The following is a 17,611-nucleotide window of genomic DNA, read 5'->3' on the forward strand; positions in this document are numbered from 1 at the left end:
TCTACAAAATGAAACTTCTTTCTCAAAGATAATAATACAAAGACAGATTGAATATGAAGCATATGGTTCGTGGAGACAAAGAACTTAATACCCACCATATTATTAAATTAAATTCAATCCTACTGTATATATATGCCATCGTGCGCAACAAACTATTTATATGTGCCCATTTTTATTCCCCCATCTTATTTTAATGCCTTCTTACTCTACCTATGGCGTCACCAAAATATGCATACCATGTGCGTACATATACACACATCGTGTAAAGATTTACCCTAATAAATACACCTAACAGACACAAAAATGAAAAGTCAACGAAGAAGTCATGAGATTTGTTTTGTCTTTGGTAACATAATTTAGTCCTGAACTCTATATTGATAATCCCCAAAAAAACATTAAATCATGCTAGTATATGTGTGTGTGATGCATGTCCCTAGCTAGCTAGTATATATCTGGACCATAAACGAATGAATATTATCATCAGTGTACCAATTCCTGAATGACTTAACGAACATAAGTTTGGTCCACATTTGTTAAATCATATTTATTCCTAAAACGTCAAAACACTCGTACCACTGTTGGGTACTTACTACCTTGTTTCGGAATAAGCAAAGGACGAATTGGAATAAATTAACGTGACCTAGTGATATGTCTCTTTTTGATTTAAGATCGTAAATTTCCTTTTCTATCTCCAATGTGAAAACAAAATACTGTTATTAATTATTTTTAAAAGAAATAGTAGTTGACTATAGATAATGCCAATACCCATGAAGATTTTCTTGTAATCACAATAAGCACAAAAAAACATTGAAACTAGGTTACTTGTTCCAATTCCCAAAGCATAGAGAGTTATTGCTTCGATGAGGATTGAGAGGAGGAAGAGAGTGAACACCAGGCGCTATAGATGCGAGAGTGTGATTGGGTTTCCTTTAGGCGGTTAGCCAGTAACGTAAAAGTTTCCCGAATCAAAGATGTTTGCAAAATACGAGAGTGCAGACAACTATAACCACGCGCCTCATTTTACGTGTTGAGTTTAAATGCTCACAGAAAAATGAATAAAATAAAAAGTAGAGAAAGAGTGTAAGAAGAAGAAGAAGACTGCTTTTGAATAAAAAGATTAGAAGAACGTAAAAGGATCGATGTTTTTTGTTTTTTGTTTTTAAAGTTGGGCTGAGAAGAAAAAAGAGAATAAGAATTATTGGGAAAGCATAATAAAAAGATAAGAGATAAAACGAGAAAGTGTGGATAGTGCATAAAAAAAGAAGAACTAATTTTTGTTAAAAAAGTTGGATAAAGAGGAAACAGAAAACACAATGGCCATGGCTATTAACCATACGTCATCTTGTAACTAGTTAGACACGTGGTGTTTTCCTATATATCCGTTTTATAAAAACAAAGTAAAGATCAATTTCTTTTGTTTTATCATCCGTAAAAAAAAATATATATATAAAGGATGGTTTTATTAGTGTAAATGTATAATACGATAAGGTGTTATATAAAAGTAGGGAATAACATTTATTCAGATGATATATAATATGCCAAAATTTTAGACCCCAAAAATCTGTGGTACATAACAAATCATACTCGAACAAAGAGAAAGAAAGACATAACACGTATCCCAAATGCCCATAATTATTAACATCTAAAAAAAGCCACCCTCAATTATCAACTTTCTTTTTTTAATTATTAACTTTAGAATAAACAATTATTTTGAAAAAAAAACGGTGAGAAAAAAAGGATGCTAGTATTTTATTAATCTAAGACGAGAGCCGTACTAATGTAATAATAATAGCTACAATAGATTAGCACTAGCTAGTTCAACTCCAAAGACACACAAAGCGATAAAACAAGTAATTAAAAACCTAGAGCCACCACGACGAGACCAGTGTCAACGAGGGACACATCAACGGAAAGGCTTAGACTAGTTGGCTCTCATCGTACGTCGGCTATAACGATCATAAATATGCATTTATTACTCTCTCTTTCTTTGGGGTCGAGCTGTTATTTTCATAGTATTTTTCTACTCAAATATCTACCCCTTCCCACATGAGTATTATGCATGGTTTCAGTATCAAAGATCCATATTATACGTATTCAAATACACGTATAACTATGATTTCTTTTTCTTTTTATTTGAGTTTTTTTTTTAACTTATCATCAGTCAAATCATGTAAGAATACTTTCACGCAAATTAAATATAAAACGGTAATCACAGAATAAATTAAGTTAACAATTGTGTTAATTAGTACACTTAATGAAATGTAATCTAAATTTTGGATTTGAAACGGGAACGTACCGTTAGCAAGATCGAGTAAGAAATCAGCCGGGTTCATAGGAAACGCCGGCAAGAATCCGACGGACTCGAAGTAAGCCATGGCGTCTCTTCCTTTTCCGACGAACAAACACTTCCCTTCACTCAAAAGAAGCACAGTATCAAACATCTGAAACACACGGCTCGAAGGCTGATGAATCGACGTAACCACCGTCTTCCCTTTCCCATGAGCCAAACCACCAAGGGTTTGAACAAGCCTTAGAGCCGCAGTAGCATCAAGACCCGAGGTAGGCTCATCAAGAACCAAGAGACTCGGGTTTATAAGCAGTTCATGAGCTATACTCACTCGTTTCCTCTCTCCACCAGAGATCCCTCTAATAAAAGTGTTTCCAACGACAGTGTTCTCACATTTCGTTAGACCAAGCTCAGATATAACCGACTCAGCGGCTCTGATCTTATCGTCTCTGGTTAAACTCTGAGGGAGACGAAGCAAGGCGACGAAAACTAAGGTTTCACGTACAGTTAAGTGAGGGTAGAGGAGATCGTCTTGCGCTACAAATCCGGTGCGTTTTAATGTTTGTTTCGTTATTTTACCGTCGTTGATGAGTATTTTTCCGGTGAGGTTTGAGCCATGGAGCCTCCCCGCGACAGCGTTTAGCAACGTCGATTTGCCACTCCCCGATGGTCCAAGAACGGCCATAAACTCCCCGGGTGATATCATCCCCGTGACTCCACTAAGTATCGTCCTCTCCTCCGTCGATCTTGTCTCATCAGAGGGTTGGTGTTTTGGTCCTAAGAAATTCTTGAAACTACAAGAATCATTACTCATGCCAGGGACCTTGACTCGGTAACACACATCGACGAACTAATTCAAGAAAACCAAAAACAAAGAGTCAAGAACAGAGTCAACTTTTAATTAGTGTGTGCTAAAATCTGAAAGATTTGAGTTTAATGATGTTTAGTGTGTGTGTGTAAACCTTGAGGGTGATTGGGAAACAAGGAGATGATAATGAGCAAGGCGGCTCACGAGGATCTTGAGAGAGACGAGGAGATGAATCTGGACCGTTCATTTGATTTTCAACGCCGTCAAAACCTGACATTCGTCTTCCTTTGTAAACTTTAGACGGAAAATATAAACGGAGTTAAAAGAGAGAGAGAGAGAGAAGTATGATGAAACGGAGAAAGCAAAGAAGAAGATCGTCGGGAGGGGCAGAGATGGTGAGAGCTCTATTTAAGGAGAAAGGTCCAGCAAGTGGGTGCCACGTCAGCATTGTAATGGTCATAGTGAAAATAACACGTGGCAGAACTTATAATGCCAGCTGGCAACTGCTGAAAAATATGTATAAAAGAGGTGTTTTTTCATTTATTTGTTTCCTAATCTTTTCTTTCCTTTTCTGCTTTCTAGTGTAATTAGCCACTTTAATTTCACCTTTTTTTTTGCCAGCCTTTTTTTTCAGATTGTTTATGTTTTTTTTTTTTTGTCGAATATACTTATCTATTTTTACAGAATTATAATAAGTGTTTTCCACTCTTAATTGTCAAATTGAGAATCCACTGATATTTTTTTTCCTATTGGAAAAAAGCAAAGACATATTTGGAAGACTATGTATTGTTCATCCTAATAATAGTGTAAATACTTTATTATGTGTTAACATGTGTTATTGTCTTTTTTCTTTCTTATAATATACTAATTAAGTTGGTCAATTTACTCACAGTCTCCCACAATGTGAATGTGTGGCACGTAATTATTATTTCAAAAAAAATTAACTATATTTTGACATTTTAATTGATATGTAACTGACCAAATGTCTGTCTAGACTTTTGTTCACTTAACATAACTCCATACTCTTTACTCTTTAGTACATACAAACTTAATTTAACACTATCTAGAGATATAATTTTTTTGATGATTATAAAATGCAAAACTCTTAAATCATTAACTAATTTTGTAACTCAACAAATATCTCTCTTTAAAATGATAAAATATTTTTTTCCCACTTTAATAACTCTGTGCTTTACTATAAAATCTCAGTTATATAAAAGTAAATCATGTGCATTATAGTAGTATATTTTATGGTTTGGTTTATACTAATTGACTATGTAATATGTATTTATGCGTTAAAATTGTTAACAATAATTATTTTGGGTTTTTAACTTGTAATAATTAATTGAAATTTAAATTATTTAAAGTAATTGATTTATTTTTTCATAATCTATAGATGAAATTAACTGGTCTTATTATCTAGTTAATATAAATTAATAATGTTGAAATTACTTAATTTTATTTTGAGAACTTTTAAAGTTAATTTCTATTATTTAATATTATAGTGATGAAAACATTTAATGGAAATTATTGTTTTACATAGATAATTTGGTAAAATATAAGTTAAATACTTAATTGTTAGTTTAGTTTACATTAATTTATTTTAAATTTATTGAAAGTATATTTAAAGACTTTAGATGGCGTTTATACTTTATATATATATATACTAGAATTTGTACCCTCGCACGCGCAGGATTTTAATTTAAAATATTTCTTATCAATAAAAATTGTTGAGCTCAAATATAATCATTCCAACTTTTGAATATAAGTCTATATAAATACTAAACTTACTTTACTCAGTGATATACAACATATATATTTTTGAAGATAATATTCTTTTGTTATATTTATTTGCGATTTTACGTGTGATTTTAGTTAAAATTTTTATCAATAAGAATCATTGAATATGAATATAATTTGAAGATTAAAAGATAAATCTATATAAATGTCGTACTTATTTTACTAATATATATATATAATATATGTTGTCTGGTGTCGCAATAATATTGTCGACAATCTTCTGACCTTTTATCTTTAAAAGAGTTCATTCCATATTCATATACCATTAAAACATAATTTTAAAAGTTCTAACGTCAATGTAGATCTTTGACCTAATTATAGAGACCATTTAAACATATCGATATCCTACATTAAATGTGAATATACAAAGTTTCATGAACAGTTTTAGTGCTATGTAGCTAAAATGAGGTTGTTCAAATGCATCATCTGCCATAAAAGAATTTCCGAGTAAGTTAAGAATGGTTAAATGATGAAACGTTTAAATCCCAAAATGAATATCTATTCACTAATCCAAGTTATATATTTTTCTAAAATCTCATATGTTATTTGCAGATGTTAATTTTGTGATGCAACCCCAGCTTCGCCTTCCCAAAAAAAAAACAGTGTACTTTAAATATGTTGTTTTTGCCAATGTTTTGGGTTAAAAGCATTTGATATATGTTTTATATCATGTTATAAAATTCTAGCTCCAGTTGATAATATACCTTATGAGATATGCTACACAAATCACATGCCACCTTTTGTAACGGCTTATATATCATTTTTTTTATATTTTCTGACCATTGATTTTGTTTTTTTAGATAGATTATTTTTTCAAAATTTTTTTTTATAGTTTTCCAAAAAAAAGTGTGCCCTTTTACAATGTTTTTGTTTTAGATCAAAACTTTTAAGTTAAGTTAAGTTAAGTTAAGTAGTTAATATTTTCTTTCTTATAAGTAAAATTTAATAATCATTCTTTATGGTATATGTTTCTTAGAAACTAATGTTTCACTTCAATTTTATTTTGATGTTTAGATTTTTATAAATACCAATTACATAACTTGTTTTTCTAATCCACCATGCATTAAAATCTTACTTACATTCTAAAACTCATTAAACCATTCAAAATTTTGGAATATAATCATTTTCTGGTTATAATTTTAATAATAACATTATTACTAAAATAAATTTATAGTATTATTTTTACTATTTTAAAATTTTCATTTATTTTATTTAATTCATTTTTAGATAGTTATTATTTTTATTATTTACTAAAAAATTATATTATTGTTTATACTATTTTAAAATTTAATTAAGCTTACTTAATTCTTTTTTATTTATTTTTACTATTATTAATTATAAGTAATAAATATATAATGAATTATTATTAAAAATAGTATTTTTTATGTAAAAAAAATGATTAGGTGAATGCTGATGTGGAGGAAGAAGAAGTGAGCAAAGTTAACTTTATATATATAGATATATATACACATATATAAATATATAGTTCACTGCAAATGTTTGGAGTAATGTTAGTTTTCATATAGATGTTTTCTTATCGATGAACTATGATAGTGAAAGAATCCTAAAGGCCTTGTTAGACATGGAAAACATGGCTGAAATGACTGACTTAACTGCCTTACAATCGATGTGGATAATGTGACATCTATGGAAATCAAGAAACAAATATATTTTTGAAAGGCTTACAGTTCCACCTACGATACTAACACTTAGAGCTAAGAGTGATGTTGAGGATTGGCTACTTCACAATCCCCCTGCTTCTATAGAGCTTTTGAACCAAGGACAATATTTGTTAACTTGGAAGAGACCAATGGCGTCAACAGTGAAATGTAATTATGATACTGCTTTGACAAATACACTAATCAAGTAACAGGAGGATGGATAGGGATAGTCAGAGACGAAAATGGTGTTTCAAAAGGCTGGGGATCACAAAAACTTGATACAGCAACCTCTCCGCTAGAAGCCGAGGTAAAAACCTTATTGGCAGCAATGCAGCAAGCTTGGATAAAAAGGCATTCATCTGTTTGTTTTGAAGGAGACTGTCAACTACTCACAAAAATACTTCACAACACACACAAAGACATTTCCATTGAAGGGATTATTCAAGACATTAGATGGTGGGAAACGCAGTTTAATTTTGTTCAATTTGTCTTTTAATTTGTAAGAGAAATTGTAATACTGTTGCACATCTTTTGGCAAAATTTAGATGTTTTCACTGTATTTTTTATTTTGAATGTTTTAGACCACCTGTTTGGCACTTTGGCTAATCCAACAAATGTATTCAGACTATATTAATTCATCACTATAAATCACTTTTCGACGAAAAAAAATGTTAGTTTCATCTCTCTTTCGTCACTTCCCTTTTTCATTATATAGATGCATGTAAAAAAAAAAAAAGATGCATGTTTATATATTGTGCTCTCGTCCTATTATAATTTTGAATGGAATCACTTTTTTTTTTCTTTTTTTGTGTATAGGGGAGATCCGTTTGGACTTACTAGACTATGACACCATGTTGTTTTCTATATGTAATTCATCTTATACCGTGTTAATATTGGAGATGTTTCAAAAATAGATATTTTCTTTTTGTTGCCATTCCACTACATTTTTTATGAACATAAAATGAGAAAATTTGCAGTCTACCTGCTGAACAAAAAGGGTCTTAACTTTGCAGTCTACAACTGGATTCGAGAAGTCAAAAAATGGAGCAGAAAGTTTGATGCAATCAAATTCAGCTGGACACCGAGAGAGAAAAACAAATGTGCTGATCTTCTTGCAAAGAAATCTTCCACAACTTCTGCATCGTTAATTTATTACAGTCTTGTACCATCTTTCCTAATGTCTTACCAACATTGTAATACATTTCATGCTTATTAATAAAGTCATAAGAGTTAAAANAAAAAAAAAAAAAAAAAAAAAAAAAGAGAAAATTTAAGATTTCAAAAGAAAATGAAAAACAAAACGTGTTACAGTGAAACGAAAATTTCGAATATGACAACCACAAATTTACACGTCAGACTTAACTCAACAATTACAAGTCCTGACTCAGACGAATGAAAGAAACGTATCGATCGATCGAAGTCGAATGTTCCTTAGACGGGTGGATCAATTCAAATATGGTATACGTACGAAGATGTAACACGATCATGATAATGATATGCACACCCATAAAAATAAGTATAGCTGTATGAATATTCTGCGTGGCTCAATATGACAAAGCATATGTGTCGTAGCTGTCTTGCGCGAATAATTTTAGAACCAGCCTCCTTTTTTTTTTTTTTTTTGTTAATTTGTAATAAGCTAAAATGTATGTGCATTATGTGTATGGTCGTTACATTTTTTTGGTTTGATGCATACGACTAACAAAACGTATAAATTGCAAGTTCTGTTCGTGTAGTAAACATTGTTATCTATAGTGAAGAAGACGTGCTTTTACGGGAATGTACGTACGGTGGTGCGTTTTAGAGCCGTCACGACATCGTTTCAATGACCGTTCTCATCATATATTCTGCGATATTGGAAAATATCCCGCAATTGAGTTGAGTCTTAGCGTTGACCATGACGTGACTGTAATAATTGTACAAAAAACCATAAACTCTCAAACTCTCTCTAAAGTCAAAGTGTGTATATATGAAAATGAAAAACAGATTTCTCGGGATCACAATCTCTAGTCCTTGGACGTCAGAGAGACAATCACATAAAAAAACAACACACACACACACAAAAACAAATGAATGGCTTGGATCCAAGTTTTAGTTTCAACGTTGGATCCCACCCACTCTAAAAGTAACGACGGCGACGCGTGTCACTCGCACGTGATGACCCACTCAACACTGTCCTTTCTTTTCTCTCTTAACTCAGATCCAATGTTTTGTGTCATTCATGATTCGTCACTCTGTGTGTAGTACGTTACTTGTGTTGTGTTGTGTATATATGTGAATGTAATTAGACTTTTTTCCTTTCTTCGAAGTTGGGTTTACTATTTTCTGACTATTCGAATATGGCCATGGGTAACGTTTACTTACTAATTCAGACCACCTTCCACGACGGCGCGTGGATGTAACGCTATGTGTTATTAAAAATAAAAGATGAGAGAGTAGAGAGTAGTAGTGTACAGAGAATTTGGACCACATGATCCACTTTTATGGCCATGACGACCGAGCGAGCATCCCCTTCTTCCAATTCTGAATTCTCCTTTTTTTGAACTACACTTTTATATTATATGATGACAATTACGTCACGACAAATATAAATTAGTTTTGGATTCCTTCTTTTTTTCTTCTTTTTCATATAGGGTTTCTTTGATAGTCTGTCTTACTTTCTTTTCCTAAATATATATAGGACTCTATCTATATGACTGACATTGAAGTAATCGTTGAAAAAATCCAATAAAGAAAAGCCTCGTCTACCATCTACCCCCACCCATGTTCTCTTTTAACTACAACTAGGAAATCGACCTGTGCGGTATCTATAAAAAGTTAAAAGATGTCAATAGTTCATAGCAATTAACTTTTGTGAAATTGAAGTATTAGTTGACAATTTGATTTTGATTAAGTCGTCTAGTAATTAGTTTTCATTCAAATTTGGTTGCACCATAAATTTTAAAATTGACATCCACAACCAAAAAAAAGTATGTAAAATTTACATACAATGAACCTCGGCCTCAACAATGTAATAACGAACTTTAGAGGAAAAGTCAGTTGAGAAGATTATGGAGCTTAAATAAAGATAGTTATCTCGATTTGAGCCCACTGTTATTCTCAAAACAGCCCAAACTGATTTCAACCAAAAACATAATAAAGCACATATAATCCCAAAACCTTATAATATATATCTAGTATATTCTATTCAGTAATCATCTTTTAGATTTGTGCATTTGAATATTACATAAGAAATAAAAATTTGTTTTCGTGGGTCATACAATGTTACAACGGACAAAAGTTATAACTAACAAGATGGGCAGAAAACTAAAAACAGATAATTCATCGATACCAATTTGACAATCAAAACTTCACAAGGCCCAGAAGTTAGGGCCAATTAAATGATACACGTTACGTGCCATTAGCAAAGGGACGTAATCATATTCATACGAGTTGTTGATGTAGTTAATCTAGTAGTAAGGGTCAGAGGCGGCTCAAAATTGTTATGGGTTCTATTTATAATTTTAACCAAGATATCATATTTGTATGTTCTTTTCGAAAAAAACTAGACTTTAATAAAACCGACAAGTGTTTGCTAATATTGTTACGATTATATAAACATGTGAACGCTTTCTCTTTGTAAATTAGGACTACTCAACCACTAAATTAACTAGCAAATTACGTTTTGACTAATCAAACTCAACCAAATAATACTAACAAGCAATCTGATAAAAGTACTATATTCACAATCTGTCTTCATAGTTATACCATTAAGAATTTAAGACAAATCACGTTGGATAAACTAACCTATATTTTGTGATGGTTGCTTTGCATTAATTATATGCCATACGTAAAATTTTAAAATCATGTTAGTTTGTAAGTTGTAACTAACTATGGTCTAATTATACTGTCCCCTTCAATGTCGTGAATAACTCTCACATGTAGAACTGTCAAAATCAAATCTATAACAAGTTTTTGCTTTTGTGTTTTTACCGACTCATATACTCAGGATAATTCAAAATTAATTGTATCTTATTTAATTGAACTTTAAAGTTCATATCCAAATGTGTCTATGTCGTTTTCATCTCTAACGTCTAAGCCCATCAATCCAATGGGGTCGGTCGCCACTCTCACTCTTTAAATCTTTTACTTGCATCTTCAGAACTTTCAACGAATCAAGCGAGCCGTTTCTCAATTTCCACTAATACATATCATATCTACCAAAGATCTAATTCTCTCTGTTTAAGTTTCTCCCATACCTAAATTTTCTTAATCCACACTTAATTAATATTTTCAGTTGCAAGCGTATAAATAAATCGTTACGAAAATATGACTAGAAACAAAATAATACTACTTAGATGTGATAATTATGTTTTGCCATTTTTTGTTAATTATCATTATAGTAAGTATAATTAGTTGAAACAAAATTAATTGGACAATTTTGTCCTTATATTTTCCACAGTTTAAAAAGAGAAGTATCAGAGGAGACCAAACTAGTAAAGACCAAAAAAAAAAAAAAAACAGAGTTTCTCTTTGGATCACATTATCTCTTCTTCTCTCATGGATTCATCAAGAACTTCAAATGTATCCAAAAGATCCGATCCGGTTAGCTTTCCGGCGAAGTCATCCATTTCCTCTCGGAGATCTTTATCATCCTCTTCTTCTTTCTCATCATTCTCCTCATGCTCCTCTAGCTCCCTTGTCTTTCCCGGAGACTCTCCTCTGAATTCTCCGGCGACTCCTCTTCGTATCCTCGGTGTCCCTTTCTCATGGGAACAGCTACCCGGAAAACCTAAAGACTACTCTCATAGACTCAACAACAACCGTCAAAACGACGAATCTTTAAATCTTTTACCCCTCCCTCCTCACCGGAGTGTTTCCTTTCCAGCCACCGGGAAAAACCCTAAATCTAACAGCTCCAGTAAGAAGCATAGCTTCCCTGTGACGGTGAGAGATCCCTTCGCGGCTGCGTTGTTGGAATGTTCCAAAGACGAAGGAACAAACAGTGACGACGAGGAAGACGACGTCGACGGTGAAGAAGTAGATCGGAGGTTTCGAGGAAATTCCGGTGGTTCAAGCAAGGCGTTGTCAAAGAGCAGCATCGGGGACAGGTTTGGGTTAGTGAATCTCTACGGTTCTTGTCGGAGAACTTGTGCAGTTTCAGAGTCCATTGTTAATCTTCCAAGATCAAGAAAAGCTCCTTCCTACGATCATCTTCTTCTTCCACGTCGTCGCCGTTGATTTGTTCGTATTTGGTGATTTACTATATATATATATATTTTTTTTCTTGGTCTTTATTATATTTTCCCTGAATGTGACATATTATGGGTTATATGGGTTTGTGTTTTTTCTTGTTTTTCTCTTTAGATCGTAACACCAATGTATAATTCCGGGAACTTATTTACTTGTAAGTCGTAACCATAAATCCATATAAGCATATTCACTTACATATTTGTGTGTGACAACTTATTCTATACTTTAATGATCGTACAATATTCGTATGCCAATTATTTAAATATGGTGGAACCAAGTTTGAAGGTTCTGTCATTGATCTCTAGCTAGTTTCCAATCCCATTCCATGTGGAGAGCAAGCTAAGCTAAGCTATAGTGCATATAAATACAAAGTAACATTGAGTAACTTGTTATAGGATTTTAAACAAGGACACGAGTTTGTACTGACATATGATTTTGTTGTTTTTTTACTATTTTGAAGATGATGTTAATTTAGCATGCCTAGTAAATGATGTTATTTTAGCATGCCTAGGGACTCGAGGTGTGTTGTAGTATTTTTCGTAGAGTTTTGGAAGTCTCTAAAGAAATGGATCTTTCATTATTGTTGTTAGCACAAGGCAATAAAAAATAACAAAGTTGTTGAGCCACCATGCATGTCTTTGCACCAAGTATTTTTATACGTTTTCCATTAAATTATAAACAAAATTTTCTTCTTAATTAGATGGAGTTTCAATATTTATTTATTGTTAATAAAGACACTGTCTCGTCTTCTTTGGGGGTAAAATAGACCCCACCTTCCTGTATTTGTGATATCAAAATCACTTCCCTGGAAAAAAAAACAATACCATTCGTACCACTAAACTACCAATCAATAATTTGATTTTAATGAATTATATATATAAAGTGGGTCGAATATATATACAATAAAAACTGTAGTAAAATACAACAGTATTCAAATAATTGATAACTTTTAAAATAAATCATATATACAAAAAATATACATTAAAATAATATTTACTATTCTTGACAAGATGAAATATACTGAACGATGTAATGACAATAATATCTGGTTTTTTGACATGAACTATTAAAGATGTACAAATGATCAGATTAGATGAATAAATAGCTCTTTTTCAAATTCACTACGTAGTTTTTTCTGAAATAACTTTAGATATAATCATAGATTCAACATATGAAAAAAATGTAGTAAAAAACACATTATGTTCATTTATTGAGAATATTTTTTTTGTCCAATATTTATGGAGAATTTATTTGCGTTTGTTTTTATACATGTGCTACTAACTTTATTTATTGTGTGGTTATAAAGGTTGTGTGATTGAATTTCTGCAGGGACCCCGAAGAAATAAATAGTATGTAGTACAAATATACTAATATCTATTATGCATTATATGCAAGTATGCAGTGAAAAAAATGAAGTCAATAGTCAAATATCAGTGACATTTCATAGTTTCGTATACACAAATACTGTTTTGAGTGTTTTCTACATCTGAAAGCTACGCAACTCAGATGATGTAATATTTGAATAGCTGTTGACATTTTATGTCCCACGCTGTAGTTAACATGTCTTGATCATGCTTAAGATAGATTATGAACATTTTATATCAAATTGTTTGGTTTAGCGTACAAATTAATATAAAATAATAGTTTATTTTGGACTAAATATAAGACAAATGTGTCACGCAATTCAAACATGTCAAAACTTTCAGGCTGGGAAACTTATTCCCCATAGGTTTGTTTGTACCTGTTGTTGTCTTTGTTTACTTAAGATTTGTGATATATCAGTTTGCAAATGTATTGGAAATTATTAAAATACTCGCCACTGCAGGATTATTCCTTTTTTTAAATCTTCTCTTCGTATTTTAATCCCTATTTGTATAAATCATATTGTTCGCTAAAGTAAATGCACATAAATAATAATGAAATTTGCTAAGAACTTTTTTTTGAGGTTTCTGTTTTCGTTATCACTAAGTTTGGAGCTGGAGCACTGAGAGGAATTACCGAATTAGTGGGGAGCCAAAGAACCTAAATCCTAAATAAACGTGGGATATTAATGATTACCTATTTCTAATAACATTATTAGCCCTTTTTCAAAAAAAGAAAAATAACATTATTACACATAATTTAATTCTTTGACAATTAAAAAATAAATAAATAAATAATATGAACATTATTACTAGACTTTCATCATTGTCTGCTATGTATTCGCGTGTGTGCCTTTTACATTATTGACTTATGTCTGTATATTATAACGCCAAATAGTTTGAACAATATATTATATATAGATACCTAAACAATACTAGTATATCATGAACACATTTGGTATCCACCAAAATTGATGCAAATCATTAAAAAAAAAAAAAGCATGTCGGTTTAGTTGTATGCTATCAGATTCTGAAATGTTCAAATAAGTGGTAACTATTTGAGGGGAAGAAAATATAACTTAAACTTATAAATGTAAATATTCAGCAGTCGAACCACGAGGTGGTGGGCTAGTGGTTCTATCCTTAGTGGAAGAGTTGCCATGTTGGTCTAGGTAAGGATCGATTCTCCCCAAACGCAAGAATTGCTCAGCTTTATCCTTTTGGCCACATGGGTATGGGCCCATTGCTTACGGCCCATTTGCATAACCGGGAGGGACTCTATCCGTGGGATGCCCTTCCCCAGAGAGATTAGTCTCGGATCCCTCTATAGGTCTGGGGATTTACTCTTTGAATTAATAAAAAAAATATATATATATATATATTCAGCAGTCGCATATGTGTGTGTGTGTGGGTATGTGCATACTTTTACATAATAAATGGAATTGGGATGAGACAAGATGGACCGCTATAAGTGATTGAGATATGTAGATAGCTTGCGACTAAAGACACCATGATCATGTCTTCTTTAGCACATGGAAATCAATATACTTTATAAATTGTATATAGATCTATGAAATATGGATGAAGCACACGAAGCAGGGTCCAGTTATATTGTGAAGGCATCAAATCCAAGAAAATGCAGTATTCTTGAGCGACAAACAAGCTGATAAATGTTCTTTCACTTAGAGTATTTTCTACAACAAAAACATAAGCCGGTGGTTATTTAATAAAGTTCGTAACATACATTTACGAGGGGTGTCTGGATAGTGGGATAGTAGATAGTAATCATAACGAAGCTAGGTCCGTTCAGTCATCAATACTATACGGGTCTGAATTCCCCACTAACTCATTAAAATGAAAAATCGCATTAATACAAATCACTAGTCTACATGTACTAATACAAACAGAAATCTTATTAATACAAATCATTAATCATAACTAGGCTATATGTACTAATAACAGACTAAACTGCTATTATTAATCATCAATCATAAACATGAAGATGAACATGAACATGAAGATGAACATAGAGCCACCTGACACTAATCCACAACGATTTGATGATTGATCTAAACTGCTACATCTCATTGAAGACAAACTACACAGTCATTGTAGTGTAGCACATAAGTAAACCAAGGAAAAACTAACAAGATTTATCTGATTCATGGCAAACAAGATATCGGGATATTCAATCTCCTTATTCTGAAAATGTTATTTGTTGTCGCAACTCGCAACTTCAAATTGTAATTTGAAGCTCGAAGTAAAGGTTCAATTAACAAAATGGGCCCTAAGGTTATAATATGCTGCAATTTAGAAATCATGTAGTTCATGGGCTTAGTTCAAGGCCGACGTTTTCTTAAAAAGACTTAATTCATGTTGTGTTTGTCATATGAACTCAGATAAGCATAGTGATAACTGATAACGAATCTTAGGGCATGTTTATAGGGGATCAGGTGAGGGTGATCTTAGAGGAGAAATATTGTAAGATCAGGTTTTAATAACTTTTGTTAAAAAGTTAGTTATTGGGAGAATAGGTATAAGGCCATGTTTATCGGTAAAACAATGAGGTGATCTTGGGCTTTATTAAAATGAGAAATAATGAATAGTGTTTTTAAGATCAGGCCAAATGATCTTAATTAAGATCTGTTCTTCAAGTGTTCTTCTGCTGACGTGTCACCTTATTTTTTCATTTCCTTCGAAAGTTTCGTTTTTATTTTTTCTTCTTCTCTCGCAAACCTCGAGCAGGCGAAACGACGAGATTTTTTTCCCTCACCGTCGTTAACTCGTGTCCACCGATTGTCGTCGTTAACTCGATCTTTTTTTTTTTCTTGAAATCGCTCCTCGATTCTGGTTAAGCTAATTGCTAGATTTGGGGTTTATATATTTAGTGGTGATCGATCAATCAATCAGTTTGATTGAATTTATTAGAAATCTTGGATCTTTCGATAGAAAATTATACTTACGATTGTGTGTGAGCCTCTCTTTATCTAGAACATGATTTGGATTACTCTGCATCTAATATCATTTGTCTTATAAGTAAGTGAATCCGGGATCCGTTTCTGCAGGTAATTTCAGGTTCAAGGAGATTCTATCAAGAAGACTTTGAGCTAAACTTCTAGTTTCCTTAACTCAAGTACGCATTTAACTATAATCTCTTTTAGCCTCTTATTGCGTTTTACACATTTCTCTTAGTCTTGTTACTCTACTGTGATAACTTCTAGTCTCTTTTGATTCAGCTATTGAACATGATGATCCAGTTTTTTTTTCTTTTAGTTATAGGTTTTCACAATGTTTAACCTATTCCCATGAGAGAACCATGTCAAGAATTCTTAGTTTTCTTGCTACTTTGTAGTTGCTTTATGTGATTCTACTTCACTCTTGAGGATTGTGTTGTTACTTGGTAGTTAGTATGATGGTAATAGGAGCGATCGTAAGACAACATTGGAACACTAGAAACATAGTTTTAGATTTGAAGATACCAAACAATGAAAACTAGGACCTGCCGAGATCACTGCAGAGCTTTATAGTAGTAGTATTGCAATTTGGTTCTTGTTCATTATTGTTCATTATTAATGTGTTAGGTTCAAGATTTTGCTCCCAACAATTCGTGGCTTTCTTCTAAAATGGGTTAAGATACAAAGGTCTTTAGGAGTTCGAAAACCAAATATTCAAAATCAATGCAGTTGCTCGTACTTGACTACTTGTATATAGTATCACAAATGTATGCATAGTTTCTGATTGTTTTCAATCATTTCCATAGAATAATCATGGGCTTCTGGACACTGATGGAAGGATTGTTGCTATTCGCAAACGCGCTGGCTATCCTCAACGAAGACCGTTTTCTAGCTCCCAAAGGATGGACACTCCCAAAGGATGGAAACATAGTATTAAACATTCTTAAATTATTTATTAAACATTAATCTATGTATTTATTAATCCATATATTTTTATGAATTTTAGTAAAAGTTTTATAAGTTTACAATTAAACATTCTTAAATTATTTATTAAACATTAATCTATGTATTTATTAAACATTTTTAAATTTCTATAAGAATATTATATTATTAAATCTTAAGATCTTATACATGTTCTTCCAATAACTAACTTCTTAACAAAAGTTCTTAAGAACTGATCTTACATTATTTTTACAATATTTCTCCTCTAAGAACACTCTTAACTGATCCCCCTATAAACATGTCCTAAGATCTTAAGATTTAATAATATAATATTTTTTAAAAAATTTAAGAATATTTAATAAATACATAGATTAATGTAATAAAAAATTTAAGAATGTTTAATACTATTTAATAATATAATGTTTATTAATATTTTTAAATATATTACAATTATAAAGATTTATAAAATAACATTTTAATTGCAAACTTATAAAACTTTTATTAAAATTCAAAATACAATGCCATATTTTTATGAAACAAAAAAAACATTGTAAATAAAATTTTTT

The 17,611-nt window shown here is 31.7% G+C and overlaps 2 protein-coding genes and 1 long non-coding RNA gene across 3 annotated transcripts in view; 2 read left to right on the plus strand and 1 right to left on the minus strand.

Annotated features, from left to right (window-relative positions):
- LOC104712773 (ABC transporter G family member 25) overlaps positions 1-3,496 on the minus strand; it is a 6,970-nt gene extending 3,474 nt beyond the window's left edge. Inside the window, exons 1-2 of the mRNA XM_010429747.1 lie at positions 3,250-3,496; positions 2,297-3,137 (exon numbers count right to left, since the gene is read on the minus strand). Of these exons, the coding sequence (XP_010428049.1) occupies positions 2,297-3,137; positions 3,250-3,372 (964 nt within the window). The 5' untranslated portion in view covers positions 3,373-3,496. The remainder of the gene's footprint in view (positions 1-2,296; positions 3,138-3,249) is intronic.
- On the plus strand, positions 11,007-11,984 carry LOC104712774. Its single transcript, XM_010429748.2, has one exon. It carries the CDS (start codon positions 11,096-11,098, stop codon positions 11,774-11,776), a length of 681 nt encoding a protein of 226 aa, XP_010428050.1. The 5' UTR covers positions 11,007-11,095; the 3' UTR covers positions 11,777-11,984.
- On the plus strand, positions 15,833-17,105 carry LOC109126519. Its single transcript, XR_002033436.1, has 2 exons — positions 15,833-16,282; positions 16,910-17,105. It is a non-coding gene; the product is annotated as an uncharacterized LOC109126519 (long non-coding RNA).

This window comes from Camelina sativa, chromosome 9, assembly GCF_000633955.1.
Source record: "Camelina sativa cultivar DH55 chromosome 9, Cs, whole genome shotgun sequence".
Classification (NCBI taxonomy): Eukaryota; Viridiplantae; Streptophyta; class Magnoliopsida; order Brassicales; family Brassicaceae; genus Camelina; species Camelina sativa.

Coding starts and splice junctions, on each gene's coding strand:
- LOC104712774 (XM_010429748.2), top strand. CDS start 11,096: ATGGATTCATCAAGAACTTCAAATGTATCCAAAAGATCCGATCCGGTT.